The 16,556-nt window shown below is 28.8% G+C and overlaps 4 protein-coding genes across 4 annotated transcripts; 2 read left to right on the forward strand and 2 right to left on the reverse strand.

The window, feature by feature from the left end:
- Window positions 1-462: 462 nt before the first annotated feature.
- Window positions 463-2,121, reverse strand: LOC124942904. The gene is made up of 2 exons (XM_047483475.1): window positions 1,933-2,121; window positions 463-1,053 (listed from the first exon to the last, which is right to left on the reverse strand). Exons 1-2 carry the CDS (start codon window positions 2,036-2,038, stop codon window positions 464-466), a joined length of 696 nt encoding a protein of 231 aa, XP_047339431.1. The 5' UTR covers window positions 2,039-2,121; the 3' UTR covers window position 463.
- Window positions 2,122-4,278: 2,157 nt separating this feature from the next.
- LOC124943931 (10 kDa chaperonin 1, chloroplastic-like) lies at window positions 4,279-6,243 on the forward strand. Its single transcript, XM_047484387.1, has 7 exons — window positions 4,279-4,373; window positions 4,433-4,511; window positions 4,581-4,631; window positions 5,432-5,497; window positions 5,596-5,643; window positions 5,738-5,767; window positions 6,023-6,243. Exons 1-7 carry the CDS (start codon window positions 4,279-4,281, stop codon window positions 6,089-6,091), a joined length of 438 nt encoding a protein of 145 aa, XP_047340343.1. The 3' UTR covers window positions 6,092-6,243.
- Window positions 6,103-9,139, reverse strand: LOC124942338 (vesicle transport protein GOT1-like). The gene is made up of 7 exons (XM_047482818.1): window positions 9,058-9,139; window positions 8,602-8,676; window positions 6,932-7,023; window positions 6,762-6,842; window positions 6,582-6,679; window positions 6,414-6,495; window positions 6,103-6,284 (listed from the first exon to the last, which is right to left on the reverse strand). Exons 2-7 carry the CDS (start codon window positions 8,630-8,632, stop codon window positions 6,246-6,248), a joined length of 423 nt encoding a protein of 140 aa, XP_047338774.1. The 5' UTR covers window positions 8,633-8,676; window positions 9,058-9,139; the 3' UTR covers window positions 6,103-6,245.
- A 2,089-nt stretch (window positions 9,140-11,228) lies between these two features.
- Window positions 11,229-14,388, forward strand: LOC124942298 (probable purine permease 11). The gene is made up of 2 exons (XM_047482771.1): window positions 11,229-11,356; window positions 13,047-14,388. Exons 1-2 carry the CDS (start codon window positions 11,350-11,352, stop codon window positions 14,105-14,107), a joined length of 1,068 nt encoding a protein of 355 aa, XP_047338727.1. The 5' UTR covers window positions 11,229-11,349; the 3' UTR covers window positions 14,108-14,388.
- Window positions 14,389-16,556: the final 2,168 nt, after the last annotated feature.

A 16,556-nucleotide genomic window follows, 5' to 3' on the forward strand; every position in this document is an offset into this window, starting at 1 on the left:
CCCTGGAAACATTTTCGAACCGAAAAAATCAATTATAATTTTAAGATAATTTTTTTTTACTAAAAACTCTTTATTTTCTCTTATTTATTGTAATTATTAAATTTTAAGTTACTTTTAGACAATTATGTTGGACAAATATTTTGAATATTTAATATTTTAAAATTATTATTATTAAACGTTAGTGGTATATGATATTTTAATAATTGAATATATATGCATTATTTTATTTTATTATTTATATTTTAAGTTTAAACTGTTTTCAATTTTTTGTTTACCACGAAAAAATTCCAATTAGATACTGTCAATTCCAAATCTCATGATGATTTTAAGTTCATAATCCAATTATTTTTCTATTAATTTCTAATTTACTTTTTTTCATATGTTCAAGTTTGCAATAATATAAAAATACATAATTTAAAAACAGACAATAAAATAGAGAAATTAATCATATCCTTAAAATGATTCATACATAAAGAACCAACAATAATAATAAAACCAACAATAAAACATTATTTAATAATCTCCCACCACCATTGATTTGCTTACAAAAACTATCACCAGATCCACTAAAGCATCCTTTCTTTTGCTTAATCCCTTTACCCATATCCTCAAGCTTAAACGACGACGTATTACCTTGATCACCACCAAAAATAACACACCAATAATAATACCCATCATTTCCTCCCACCAAACCTATTCCCACTTCAGTATGATTTCTATTCCTCAAAATAGAAACCGATTTCTTATCGCGAAAAAGAACCCTATAAAAGACTTCGGATGGCGATTTCAGATATTTGTGGTTACATCCTATGATGTGCCCGGTTATGGTTCCGAAAGTTGGAAGCTCAACTCCACAATTGGCTGCGAAAATCTCGGTGAAGTCGTCTTCGTTTGGTTGACAAGTTATTGTATTGTTACGGGTGCAATTGCCTTTACATTGTTTTGAATATTGTAAGGCCATGCACCCGAGACCGGGATTGTTGTTTAGACGAGAAAGTTTATCGTTTGTTCGGTTCGTGTTGATGATCTCGATGATGTCATTGGCCGGGTTGCCTGTTATGATCATTTAAAGAAATTCGAAAATTTTAAAACTGAAATTGTCTCTAAACAAATAAATTGATTATAATACGAGTTATTTGAAATTAGATTATTCAAACAATGTTATTATTTAAATAACCTTAAATTAAATAAGGTTCAAAGAATCACTATCTACATAAACATTATAATTTAATTTCTTATTATTCAAAACCTTACACTAAAATATAAGGATGTTTAATTTATTTTATTTATCTAAAATAAAAATAAACCAATTTTAATTTTACACCTATACAAAAGTGTGTGCCCAAAAGTCATCTAAAAGACTTTGTCTCTTTTTTTTTTTTTTTTTTTTAATTTGATTGATTTCCTTTCTTATCAAAGTTATTTTCTTTTAAATAATACTAAATATATAAAAAATCTAATAATCCAATATCAACACACTGTCAAAGCCATAATCCCTTTAAACTCAAAACACAATTTCTCTTAAAAATAGACTATCTTTCACTTTTCATAACCTTGTATTATACACATCATCATTTATTAATAATTTTGAATTATCTAGTCTCCAATTTCATTCAAAGTAAGAAATATCCGACATTTTGATGTATTAGCTAGGTCGAGCTTTTGCCAGGGGCATTTGTAGCCCCTTCTTAAGTGGAAATCGAACTATAGAAATTTATCACACTTAAACTAACTAGTTGTATTTTCTTTTATGCTCTAAATAGTGAAATCAAACAAGTTTAAGATTAAAATAAAAACAGGGCTGTCATTGCAAACAATGAGTTATAACATTTTTTAATAATTCAACTGAATGCCCTAAATTTAAGTGAATATCTAAGCTGAAACCAAGAACTATATATATATATAGAGAGAGAATAGAAGTAAAACACTAACCATGGTGTTTTGAGGAAACGAGAGAGAAGTTGGAGAGAGCAATAATGATGATGATGATTATGAAGATCCTCCATTGACGGCCAAAGAGCTTTTTCACAGTCATCATCTCTCTGCTCCGGTAGAGCAATAAAACCCTCCTCCCAAATGGGACCAAATAATAAGATAAAACCCTAACGAGTTCAGTCTTGCCCTTCATACATACCTTTTTTGGCTTTTTATTATTATTAATAATAATAAGAGAGAGAGAAAAGAAAGAGTAAAAAATGGTATCTTTGCAGAAATTAAGGACGAAAGGGACAGACATTTGGTCCCATCTTCCAGACGGTCCGGTCGGCTCAGCTCAGTACCATACCCTCTCTCAGAGGAGGATGAAGTTGTTAAAGAGTTATTAGGGCTTGTTTGATCTTGATTTATTAAAATTTAAGATAAAAGTGAATGATCTGTGGCTTATCTATATATATAATGATGCTTAATTTTTAAAGTGTCTGGATTGTCGGTTCGAGAGCTGTGGTTAATTTGGATATATGTGAGAGTAAATGGATATTTGGGTCGGATTGTGGGTTGACCCGCCCATAAACTTAAAACGGTTAAAAATAAAATTAAAAATGCTATATGTATGGTTCTAACTTGCAACCTAACAAAACAAGTACAACCTTTTAACCAACTAGGCTAATAACACTTTATATTTTAAATTCAACACCAAATTGGATGAACGCGGGACATTTTAACAATATAAGTTCAACTTTTTAACTAACTAATCTATATATATAATGATGCTTAATTTTTAAAGTGTCCGGATTGTCGGGTCGAGAGCTGTGGTTAATTTGGATATATGTGAGAATAAATAGATATTTGAGTCGGATTTTGGGTTGACCCGCCCATAAAAATTTTACCGTAATATTTTTTTACGGTTTTTTATATCATAATGCACGAGATAAATGCTAGTTTTCATATAAGATTATTAGGATTTAGCTCCTACGTAACTTATCTTTTTAGAATGAGAGGTGAGAGAGTATATGATTATAAGTATTATAACAAATTATTACACATATGATTAATTAAAAGTAATACATGTTTTGATAGATAAAATGAGCGATATAATAAATGGAGTGACAAAATAGATTTAATAAATATTTTATTTATATTTGAGTTGCGGATAAAATCTTTGTTTGATTTATTTATTTTTAAATTGATTTTGAATTTTTGTTTTTATTAAATAAAAAGTATTGTGATATTTTGATAGATCAAATGAGTGATATGATAAATGAAGTGAAAAAAAAAAAAATTAATAATAATAAAGTTTGAGTAAAAAAAAAAAAAAAGGCACAATATTAAAGAAGCTCCGTAAAGAGGTTATTATGTTTGAGTTTATTTAAATAATATTGATATGCATTAATTTATGGTATTTTAATATTTTAATAAATTAATGTTATGGTTAAATTAAAAAAAAATAATGGAATAAAACTTTAAGCTATATTTTGTATATAATATTGAAATTATTAAAAGAGAAGTATAATTTATTAGATTTGAGTTATTTAAATAAATTAAACATTATTTCACTCTTTTTATTTATCAAATTATTAACCAATATATAAAAATTAGAGGCCAAAACAAATTTAAATTTTGGACTCTAAAATAGTATTTTTTTTTAAATTTTAATAAAATAAAATGAGATAAAAAAGTTATATATATTATATAATATATATTTAATATTAAAGTAAAAAAAAAGAAAAAAAATATTAATAATATAATATTATTAAATATTAATAAATTAGAATTCTATAAAGGTGAAGTCTTATGCAACTTATGCAACTGCATATGTTACCTTACCTAAAGTTTACCATAATAACACCTAACATCCATGACCTCAACTTACATTTAAAGTGTATTCAAAATCAAAATATTAAAATACTATATATTTTAAATTAAAAAATTTCATTTTATTATTATATATTAATTCTTTTTAATTTTTTTACTTAAAAAAAAATCTCCACCTTAAAATCATCCAAGAAGGTAAAACATTGAAATTTAATCCCCATTTTTCTCCTAAGTGTATTTTATTTACAAAATAAGGAGAAAAATACCCCCCAAAAAAAATAATAAGCCCAAATAAAGTCCAGTTGAAATAATTTATTTTTGTGAATTTTGAAATTTGACATGATGGCCCAAATTCATTTGTCTCTTAAGTTTGAAGCATTCGGCCCATATAGTATAAAGAAGCCCAAACATATTAAACAGATAAATATAAGCCCAAAACATTAAGATTCAGTTATTCAGAAAACTCCCATCAAGATAGGGTCTTCTTCAGAAAGCTCACTCACATTTCTCTCTCTATTTTCTCTAGTTATGGCGTCTACCTTCTTAGCAGTCGCGAATCCTCTGATACATCGAGGAACTGAAACTACTTCTTTCTCTACTCAAAGACTCTCTGGTTCGACTGAGTATATTCATTCATTTGATTATTTGATTGTTTCCTTATAATTCACTCTTGTTTCTATCGATTGTTTGTTTGTTTAACAGCATCTCGTAGAAATTTCGTTAGAGTCAGTGCAATTGCAACGAAATTCGAGCCTTCAAAGGTTCGTTCATTCATCTAAACATTAGTTATCGATCTCTATGTTATAGCTAAGAAATTCGAATCGCTTCAGGTGATACCGCAAGCGGATAGAGTCCTCATTCGCTTAGAATCCCTACCTGAGGTAAATAATTAATATCTCTCTCTCTCTCTATTATTGTTAGAATTGGAAATCTAGAGTAGATATTTCTGTGGATTCATTTAGATATAGAATATGAGAGAAGATGAGGTTTCACTACTCTGTATTCTAATGAATTGTTGGAAAGGATTCAACAGTAAAAGGATGTTGTGTTGTTGTATTCTATAAGAATCAACAACAAGTTTAGGAAGAAACAAAATTGGATCGTATTTATTTATCTATCTATCTGCATTGTGGCTATATATATATATAATTAAATGAAGCTTCTTATAGGATGATCAACAAATATGAAACTATCTAAGGATAGAAAGTTCATACTTGCTTATTACTATAAACCCTGTAACTTATACATTTTTCATTTTATTTTACTCCTAAGTTGCCCACATTTGTGTCAATGTGCTTGCTATACACAACCAAGGTTTTCCTATTTGGTTGTCTTTCTTGTTTGCAACTCGTTTTTCGGCATTGTTCAAATACCTCTTTTACTTGGCAAAAGAAAAGAAAACTTGTCTCGCGGTTATTTCATTGTGTTGTTTATTAGTTAAGGAGAAGATATAAACTGTAAATTGTTATATTATTGAATCAATAAAATCTCAATACAAGTCTTCAAACTTTTGTGTTAATTCTAAAATTTTATATTAAGTAATGATAGAGAGCATAAATTTTGTTACCAAGTGATATCAAATTCCTGCACTCTAATATTACGAAATATATGCTTTTCTGGAAAGAAGCAATTCTTTCTTTTGATAAATTGCATTTTTACGCGCGCTATTCATAAATTTCAGAAATCGAGTGGAGGAGTATTGCTGCCAAAATCAGCAGTCAAATTTGAACGCTATCTTCTTGGTGAGGTAAGAACTTTTGAGGATTTGAACTATATACTAGTTCATAATTGAATTTTATTTACATTTTTTAAAAAGAAGAAAATTAAAATTATTTTCACTTTTAGGTTCTTTCTGTTGGTGCTGACGTCGAACAACTTGAAGCTGGGAAAAAGGTAGTTATTTTATTGCAATTTTGAATTATTGTTATTTTTTATGTTTCAACATGAAGATCATTACTGTATATATATATTTTAAATTTTTTTGCAGGTTCTTTTCTCGGACATAAATGCTTACGAGGTTAGTAAAATACTTTCAAAACATAGTATTAAAGTTTCTTTACAAGTAATGATAGAGAACAGAACCATGATTTGGTGCCATGAATGCGTCGGGAATGATTTGAAATTCAAATTTTCAAGTTCAATCACGGGTTATCACATCATTCTCAATACCATTCATGACACAAAATTATCACTCTCTATCGATAGTCTTTATTTATATGCTTACTTTGGCAGAATGAAAGTTATGAATTTAAAGATTTTTTTTTTGTTACAGGTGGATTTGGGATCAGATGCAAAACACTGTTTCTGCAAAGCAGGAGACTTGCTTGCAGTTGTTGAGTAGAATGAATTGAATTATCAGATTAGTGCAAAATATGTATGACATTTACAAGTTTTGTTTGACTAAATCTAGATATCTCTATTCTAGAATATTGACTAATCTTTTCCCCACCATTAGACTCATCTCATGGGTCTAATAATATTCTCATTTCTCATTTTCATACTGGCACCCTTTTGCCTCTGCTCTTTTCAAAAAACTGCAAATATAAATAAATTTCAAAAAATGTAAATCCTCTCTAAAGCTTAATTTTCCCCTAAAGTTTTGAACTCTATATTTAACTACTAATATCTATTAAGATTTAAGACTACAAAGATAAATCACTTACCGATGTCACAACCGGTTGTCGGAAAATCAAACCAACAATAGGTAGCCTCTGAAGAAATGCAGCTATCGTCAACCAAAATCCACTGCATATGTATATATAATTCAAAAAGTGCGTTATTTTTCATTAACATCTTTGCTTTTTTTACAAGGCAAAATAAATAATTCAAACCTGAAGAGAATGATGAAACCATATGTTTCCACAATCATACCAATCATAGGCCAGCCCAAAAGAACCAAGAGAAAACCCACACCATATGAAATGGAACCCTATAATCATAAATTGTATGGATTTAAAAAACAAAAACAAAACGCAAATGAGCAAAACAAGTGTAGAGAAGGTCTTCAGAACCTTGAAATTTTTGCATTTCGTGAAGAATTGTACTGTTGATTTCACACCGATAGTTAAGGTAACCCCTGATATGAAGAGTATCTTATTACCAAAGAAATGTTAAAATAAAATAATGTTAGGTTTAGGAAACATAAATCAAACTGAAACATAAATGAGATTGATTTCTTTACGTTTCCAATGGCGATGTACCCTTTGTCGAACAAGAACAAGATCCCCATTAATGTAAACAGTACGCCACAGCCAGTCAAACCGAGTCCAATTTCTGTTACATATGTAGAAAATTATTATAAGACCACCTCATTTTGAAAGGATTCAGAAGATAATTGTCACAATTTTACACGACAAGAAAACGAGATAATGAATTATAAAAATAAATCTAATAATAAGTTGTATGAGTGTACAGTGAAAACAAAATCCAAACAATCTTCACAAACTAGACGTTGTGTAAAGAATGAGAATTGAATCCCGATCAGATATTGTCCACTGTGCATGTTGTTAGCAATGTAGTCGTTTAGGTTAATCTGACTCATGAAATTTATGATGTATATTTTGTTTTTGAAAATGAGAACATGAGCATGTTTAGTATCTCATTAAAAGTTTATAAATCTTTCTCATTACTAATACAAGGTTTATATATATATATATATATATTGCCTTCTAATGGCTCTATTGTAATGTCTTACCTAGTTCATAATTTTTAGTTACACATGATATACCCTTAACTAAGAAAACTTCATTTATCTTGTTTAATAGATTATCAAGTGCAAAAGAAACAAAAGTTACTTTTGCATCCTAAGAGAAAGATTTCTTTGGTGATGATCAAGTATGAAAAGAAATCTACTAAAATGTGTTGATTCATAATAGAACGATGTATCAAAACCCGAACAACTTCTTCACCAACTGAAAATTGTGCAAAGAATGAGAATTGGATCTAGATCAGATGTTATCCACGACACATGTAGTTAGCAATGTAGTTGATTACGCTAGTTGTATTCTACTAATGAAATTTATGATGTACATATCTTGCTTAATGAGAACTAAGCATGTTCAAATTGTGTAAATCATTTATATTGTTAATTCAAGGTTTTTCTAAGAGACCAAATGTCTCATATTCGATTCTCACTAACTACGTATAAGTTCAAGTAGAGGCATAACTGTTGGGGTTCGTGCTAACTTTCTCCAGGAAAATAACTAAAAGCGCTAGATCTTATCTCATCGCTAGATTGCAAACAAATGATCCATAGCCTCAAAAGATTCAAATAAAATAGGGCATGGATTAAGATGATCCTATATCTAATCAAAGAAGCACAAATCAGTTTGTGCATTAAATGATATAATAAGCATAAGTTTCTCCTTGCTCCTGACATTTTTGTTTAATAATGAACTTTGAGAGTTTGATTATATATCAACTTCTAGATTATTGATAGTTAATTAGGTATTAACTGCTCATTAGAAGCAGTTAATTAACTTCTATTCAAACTGCTAATCTGTTTCTAGCAGTTATGAAAAGATCTGTAATATTTTGATAAGAAACAGTTATACTTCTTCTTTAGATTTCTATAAGCCCTACTAGATCCATTTCCAGTACCAGCTTCGATGAATCGTCATATAAATTTCCATTCTAGGCTAATACTACAATAGAATCCTTCTTCAAAAGATCAAACTAGCTCAAGCTGAAAGTAATTCATGTACTTTTCTTTTCAATTGAACCCTAGGAAATGGAAATTTTGCACAACTGAGTAAATGCAAGACGAATTAACACAGTTATGATCCAACAGTATGATTTCAGTAAAGAGACAATTGATCAGATATGGAAAAAATGAAGTGAAGTATCACTTACTTTTGACATCGCTGGCTTCTACAGAAATCATCTTCACTTTCAATGCGGAAAACCTAAACCAAGAGTTCCAATGTTCTGCCATAGAAAGCAAAATAATCAGTTTAAATCGAGAAGATATCAAAACTCTTAATCGCATGCAATGTAAGGAATGCGCAGAAACGAGAAACGAGTCCTATATATACATTTTGATGGAATTTTGTTCACGAACAAGCTTTAAACAACAAATTCAAAGAGAGCTAGGGCTTGAGGATACGATCATGGAAGTATAAGCTTAAAATGCCAATCGCAATTCAGAATAACGAGCAGATTTCATATATCGTAAGGTAAAATGCAGAATGAAGCGAATCGCGATATATATCTCAATTTTACGAACATTATACATACACTATCATGATCGCATGTATATATAATAGAAATTATAGAGAGAACTGTATACATAAATGATTATGATAATACCTCTTGGCTCTTTGACAGGTTTTCCGGCGCCGGAGAAACTCTCAGGGAGAGAGAGAGGGGAAGAAAATGCGTGTTTGAAGGAATATTATACAAAAAGCAAATAAATGATTAAAGATACTTTTTAGCGTATATATAGGTATGTAGACTAAGTTATCTTTATTAATCATGTTATTAAGTAATCTAGACAAATAAAATATAGAGAAGATTTGAGTTGTTATTACATTTTATTCGGTTTGGTATCTTGTTTAATTTAATCGTTCTTGTTCTCAAATTTATATAATTCAAATAATATTTTTCATCGTTAGTGGGTAGGGGCGGAGAATGCATTTACCATCCCTGTCCCGTTTTAATTTCGGGGATTTTTTTAATACCATTCCCGCTAGGGTTGTAAATGAATCAAATACTTTTGATTCGATTCGGTATTCGTATTCAAATTTTGATATTCGTATTCGTAATTTTGTGATTCGAATTCGAATAAAAATATTCGATTCGATTCGACTAATAAACGAATACGAATACAAAATCAAGATATTTGATTCGGTATTCGCTAATATTCGATTATATATATATATATATATATTATATATATATATTATATATTATATATATATATATTATATATATATATATACCATTTTATTAATTTTAATTTTATAAATATTATTTATTCTAAAACCTAGTACATATATATATTTCTTCTGTTGAAAAACTTGAAACCCACGTCTAGTCATTCTGCTTCTAATCACTCAAAACCTACCACCGCCTCCATATCATCTCCTCTTCTCAAGTCGACGTTACTTCGGTCGCCGCCGCCGTCTCCATGTAGTTCTCTTCTCCACTCGTCGTCTTCTCCACTCGACACTACTCTAGTGATTTTCAAATTTTTGAATAAATTGTATAAAATATGTTTTTAAAAAAATCGAATCGAATCGAATACTCGAATCAAATCGAATAATACGAATATCAATTTCAAATCGAATACGAATCACATTAATTATTCGAAAAAATTTCGAATACGAATACGAATATTCGAATCGTTTCACGAATACGAATCGAATACAGTAATATTCGCTTCGATTCGATTCGTTTACAACCCTAATTCCCGCCCCGTTCGATTTTTTTCGGTTTCGGGGAATCCCGCGGGGCACCGTTAATAAATTTTTTTAAATAAAAATAAAAATTACACACTAAAATTATATAAACGAATTTTTTAATATAATATATATTATAATATATTAAAATTTTATATTATTATAAAAAAATAATCCTATTCTTTTTATAAAATATAATAAATAAATAAATATATAGGTGATTTAATATATTTAATTATGTTTATGGTGTTCGGAACAAAATCGGGGTGAAATCCAGGCGGGGGACTCTAATACCATCCCTGCCCCATCCCCGTTCGGTTTCGGAGAAAAACCGTCCCAAATGGGATAATTCGGTTCGATTTTCGCGGGGCGATTTCAAATTGTCATCCTTATTAGTGTGTCGTTTGTTACTCCTACCTTCTGATCGTGTTGCTGAATCTTTCTCGAAATCGTGTACGTTCCCTACTTAACAAAAAAAAAAAAAAGAGACAAAATAATCGAATCTTTAGTTATTTTTCATTTTTCAGTAAAGAGTCGATGAATTTAATATTTCATATCGAGAATTTCTCATTATTTCGTTATATATATATATATAATTCATTTTCATATGACATTATATTTTTAACTGTCACTCGAAATATTTGATAAAAATTATTCGGACACGATTTCATTGGTTTATTCGGTAGGCTATATTTCAACTCTAATAATTTAGGAACTCAAATAAATTTATCTTTATAGAACTTTCAAAACAGTTTTATTTTTTAAATTTGTTTATATAATAGAATATTTAGATTATTAATTATTTATTTTAATTTTGTAAATTTATAAAACTAAAATAACAAAATTTAAATGTTAAATAATATTAAAAAAACAAATAATCTTAACCATCTTAACATTTGTGAAGGATGATTCCAAATATTCATTTAAATTTTACATAAATGATTTAAAATATATATTGTTAAATCCAAATTAAGATCTGAATATTTCCAACAAAAACCGACCTCCTAATATAAAAACAAAATAATAATTCTTAATTAATCGTGATAAAAGATGAAGATGATAAGGTCGTGTTTGGCACGACCATCTCTCCCACAAAGAAAAAAACTGATAAATATCATTCCTTTTCACTTGGTTCCAAATTCGCGTATCTCTCTCTCATCTTGACGGCGGCGGAAGAACAAGAGCTCAATCCTAATCAACAATGTCTGGTGGGTTTCTCTTTTTGGCTCTTTTCCAACTATTATAGTCCAAGTTATGATTCGATTATATTGTAAAAGACTGTGTTTAATTCAAATTGAATTCTGTTGATTAAGAACTTTGAAATGTATTCTTTTATGTCTTAATATGATTTCAGAAAGAATAGAAAGAAAAACAGGGTTTAATTGTTCTATATGTTAATTCTTGTTTGATTTTGGTCTTATTCATTGGAAATTAGGAAATCTATTGTATATGAATAATGAATAGAAAGCTTTGAATCAATTTGTATGTGTTTATCTAGATGGTATATGAAAATGAATTTATAGGTTAATATTAGTAACTTTGAAATTTTTGTATGATTTTTGTATTGACAAGTGTTAGAAATCGAGCTTTGATGTTGGAGACTCGTAGCATCGTAATGAGTTTGAGTCTTCACACTTGAATAATAGAAAAGAAAATAGAGCTTTGATATTGAAGAAAACACATAAATAATATAAGATATATGAAAGAAAATCACGGATACGTAAGGAAACTTTCGATATGTTGACAAAATTAGGTTACCATTTGAGACTAATGACGGTTTGTTGGAACTCATTAGAGTATCTCAAGTGACCAGAGTTGGTGCCTAAGAGATTAAATGTTACGAGTTAGATTGTTACTTAGAACAACTTAAGTTGAAATGGGGTTATGTCTATGAGGGACTGTGCTAACTTTCTAGATTTTAAAATAAGAAACTAACGATGGTTTGTTCAAATTACTCTAACTATACACGTATGTGAAGCTCAATACTGAATTATTTAGGGTTCGACTCTAGCCAAAACACATTCGGTTTTGATGTTTGTTTTGGTGTGAGCAAAATCTGAGCTCAAACAAGCAAAAAAATGCTTATATGGTTGTTTGTTTTACAAATTATATTGGTGTGATCCAATGTTTTGGTAGTTTTTTTTTCCTTTTAACATGGGATTAATCCTTAGAACAGGCTAGCACAAACGAAATAATCCACCACTAAAATCAAAGTGCTTTTAGTCATATTCAAATTTTAGACTTCAACCTATAGAACAAATAAACTTTAATCCTTGAGCTAAAATGGGTGGATAAAAATTGGTTAAGGTAAGTAGGTATAAGACTAATATCCCACATTTAAAATATGGAACATTTGTAGGGCAGCTCAAGTAAATTGGGTTCGATTCTCATTAAGAAAATTTTGATTTAAGTGGGAGGATATGGTGGTAGAGGCCGTGCTAACACTCTCAAGAAATAAACCCTGGACAAGGGTGAGTGAGCAATGTTTTGTAACGTTGAACTTTCCAAGGTTGGATGGTAGGTATTGGAACAAATCATGAAGAAACTCAATAGGCCAATGAGGATGAGAACTTAATGAGAGAATTGAAAGTGCAATGAATGGAGACTTGTTTCGATGAGAACAAATGATTTCAAACTTTTGCAGAACCAATGGAGATGATTTTATCAACAGACAAGACTAGATAGCAACGTCAATTATGATCTCAGTCAATTTGAGAACTTTGATTCGATGATTCGATGGCACTTTTTGAGGTTTTGAGCACTTAGTTTATCTACTTTGGTGATTTATGTATGCTTCATTACCTTGTGAATTGATGCATCCTAAAAAAAAGACATTCTTTTGAGCTAAATCAAAGGTTTCTAAATGCTTGTTCTGTTTATGAATTCTTTTGTTTCCAGCTGATACACGGCAGCTTATACTAATGGACGATAGGAATCTGATTCTCCATTCACACATTTCAAAACTCGAATACTGGAAATGGTGGTTTCTCGTGGCTCTTAACATAACATTTCTAACCATAGGTCAATCTTCTGCCATAATTCTCGGAAGAGTTTACTATGATCATGGAGGAAATAGTACATGGATGGCAACTCTTGTCCAAACAGCTGCTTTTCCAATTCTCATTCCCTGTCTTTTTATCTCTTCATCCCGAGATTCTCCAATTTCCCAAATGGTTTTGATATATTTTGCACTTGGATTGCTTCTTGCAGTCGATAATATGTTATATTCCATCGGTCTATTGTACCTCTCAGCTTCAACTTATTCCCTCATTTGCGCGATTCAATTGGCTTTCAACGCTGTTTTCTCCTTCTTAATCAACGGTCAGAAGTTCACCATGCTAATATTCAATTCTGTTATCGTTCTTACTCTGTCAGCCGCTCTCCTAGCTTTGAACGACGGTTCTGGAGAAGAAAGAGTTTCGAGATTGAAATATGTTATAGGATTTATATCCACAATTGGGGCTTCTGCACTTTATTCTCTATTGCTTTCCCTTTTGCAGCTTGTATTTCAGAAGTTTCTTAAAGAAGAGGAAACTTTCTCTGTAGTGTTATACATGCAAATTTATACTTGTTTTGTAGCCACTTCTGTGTCTGTTATGGGCTTGTTTGGAAGCGGCGAATGGAACTTAGTAAAGGATGAAATGAATTCGTTTAGTTTGGGAAAGACGTCGTATGTGTTGAATTTGGTTGGGACTGCTGTTTCTTGGCAGGTTTCTTCTGTGGGCGTAGTTGGACTTGTTTTCGCAGTTTCTTCTTTGTTTTCGAATGTGATTAGTACTCTTTCGTTGGCTATTACGCCTATTGTGGCTGTGGTTGTCCTTCGAGATATGATGAATGGCGTTAAGGTGATTTCTTTGCTTATGGCTTTGTGGGGTTTTGCGACTTACATTTATCAGAATTATCTCGATGATTGTGAGGAACGATTGAATCGCGATAAGGCACATCCTCACATTGTTTGATTCAATTTAAGGTGGCGGAAATGAATTTTTTTTCTTTTGGGGTATCTCAAAACAACTGACATAATACAAAATTTATTTACGATTTCTCATCCCAACAATTGAATACACCTAGATCGAGAAAGTGTTTATAAACTGTTGTAAAGATTTTAATAGAAATGAGAACATCTATTAGATTTGATCTCATTTCTGTGTTGTTGTTCATGTTTATTATATTTGAATTCCATGTATGAATAAATCATGATAAGAAGATAAATAATAATCTTTTTTTTTTGTTGGGTTTTTCTGATCTTGGGTTATTTTGAATTTCTTTAGAATTTTGAAAAAAAAAAATCTATATTACATCAATATGATACTAACAATTAAATTATTTAATTTATCAATAAAAATACATTTACTCTACTTTTATTAAATTTAACTCTTAAATACTAAAATATGTTTTTAAAAAAATCTCAAAAAATTCATCTTTTTTATCATATTTTTTTCACACTTCAAATATTTCTAAGATTTTTCTATTTTACTAGCACGTAACACTTTTTTTCTTGTAAGTTGGTATGTATTTGTGTTTGGAAATGTCGTTTAATGAATTTAAGTATGAAAACGTTACCTTATCTAGATTTATATCGAAAAAGATATTTGACCAAAAAAATTTATGGATCAAAACCAACAATATTTTCAAATGAACAATTAATATGTTTAGAACATTTATTAACTTTATAGTTATTGGGTAGCCAGTCAAAGTCTAACCTATTATAATTATGTCCACTATGGTAAAGTCTACAAAAAAAAAAAACAAAGATCCAACCTTTTAACTAGAAATCTCCCCTTTATACATATGAAATGGGTGAAAAAGGTTGTGCACTATAAATTAAACTCAATGATAAAATCGAAATTCAAAGCACAATAATTGAATCTTGTCTTGAAAGCGAAGAAAACATATCAATATTAAACTAGATGAGCGTTATGAGTTCACAATCGATCATGATTCAAGTTTTTATTTATTTTTTAAAAAAAATTGCAAAATCTTATCATTGTTCTAGAAAAAAAGTGTGCATCAACTCTCAAAAATGTATGTTTGTTATTAGTTATGAACAACTAATATCCCACTAGGGAGAGGATACTATTATTTTCAACAACATATGATGATTTCCATTAGGAGAAGACCATACAAGTATTAGAGCTTGTTTGATCATGAATTATTTGGTAAAATATTGATTTTTTAATGAACAAAGTTCACGAGTTCGATTCTCATTTAAAAAGCCTTAAGTTGAAGTGAATTTAGTGACTGTTGACTTTTTTTCGCTCATTGAGGCTTGGTAAAAAAAACAAATTCTTGTTTGATGCAAAAATATATTAATTAAAATAAATTTAAATTTATAAAAAAATTATATATTTTAAATAATAGAATAAAGTTGTTAATAACACATCAAACAAGATCTTACTAGTGCATAATGAGTCAAAGGAAAAAGTGTATCTAGTTGACTTTCTCGCCAAAAACATATATGAACAATTCAAAAACAATTTTTAAAGTTGTGTTTGGATTGTGGAGAAAAAAAGTTGATAATATTTTTTTATAATTTTTTCTCTATAAAATATCTCTTTTAAATATTAATTTAGACATATAAGATATTTTAAAAGAGTATTAACTAAAAGATTAAATATGTCAAATTTATTTTCTATTTAGAACATCTTAATTTGAAATTGAAATATTCATTATAGAAAGTTGGGTTAACTTCAAAATAAATTCTACACATTAATATAATTTTCTTATTTCTCAACTCCAACCAATATTTTTAAATGTATATAAATTTTGGATGAGATCACATTCAAGAAAAATAAATAAACATGTAGATTGTGTCACATCTTATTTAAAATATTTATTTTAGATTAAGTTTTTTTTTGTTTTTGTTAATAATGTTAACTATCACAAACTAAAAACACTTATAGTTGGGTTTAAACAAAAAAAAATGTTATTAAATTGATTAATTATGGTAATTTAAGATAAATTTAAAAAACAAATTTTTTTTTTTCAAAATGAGGGTCAAGACTATTTTTTACTTAATTAAAGTTGAAAATTGATATTATAACCTATTCAAATATTACAGTATTGTTTTGATATTACCAAATAAACAGATATATAATGACTATAATTTGATATTACTAAAACATACATATATTACTAACAAAATATTATTAAAATATTCATCTATATAATTACTAACAAAATCTTACTAAAATAATTCATGAGTTCAAGTTGTTATGACTTTAAAATAATAATTAATATATGTATATTGATATAATTTTGAATGGAGATTCTACAATTTAACTATTAGATTCAATCTATCCTTAAAATTATATAATCAACTCTATTGAATTATGAATATATCAACTTATTACTACTATATATTGTAACTCAAAATAAAATTACAATCATATAATTTATTTTTTCAGA

Source organism: Impatiens glandulifera, chromosome 6, assembly GCF_907164915.1.
Source record: "Impatiens glandulifera chromosome 6, dImpGla2.1, whole genome shotgun sequence".
NCBI lineage: Eukaryota > Viridiplantae > Streptophyta > Magnoliopsida > Ericales > Balsaminaceae > Impatiens > Impatiens glandulifera.

What these genes read in the sequence shown, in the direction of transcription:
- LOC124942338 (XM_047482818.1), bottom strand. Translation starts at nt 8,632, where the DNA reads ATGATTTCTGTAGAAGCCAGCGATGTCAAAA. An exon ending in GGTTTCATCATTCTCTTCAG is followed by an intron (nt 6,496 to 6,581) that starts GTTTGAATTATT and finishes ATACATATGCAG; the next exon opens with TGGATTTTGGTTGACGATAG. An exon ending in GACAACCGGTTGTGACATCG is followed by an intron (nt 6,285 to 6,413) that starts GTAAGTGATTTA and finishes TTATATTTGCAG; the next exon opens with TTTTTTGAAAAGAGCAGAGG.
- LOC124942904 (XM_047483475.1), bottom strand. Translation starts at nt 2,038, where the DNA reads ATGATGACTGTGAAAAAGCTCTTTGGCCGTCAATGGAGGATCTTCATA. An exon ending in CGTTTCCTCAAAACACCATG is followed by an intron (nt 1,054 to 1,932) that starts GTTAGTGTTTTA and finishes TGATCATAACAG; the next exon opens with GCAACCCGGCCAATGACATC.
- LOC124943931 (XM_047484387.1), top strand. Translation starts at nt 4,279, where the DNA reads ATGGCGTCTACCTTCTTAGCAGTCGCGAATCCTCTGATACATCGAGGA. An exon ending in AACGCTATCTTCTTGGTGAG is followed by an intron (nt 5,498 to 5,595) that starts GTAAGAACTTTT and finishes TTTCACTTTTAG; the next exon opens with GTTCTTTCTGTTGGTGCTGA. An exon ending in AACTTGAAGCTGGGAAAAAG is followed by an intron (nt 5,644 to 5,737) that starts GTAGTTATTTTA and finishes ATTTTTTTGCAG; the next exon opens with GTTCTTTTCTCGGACATAAA.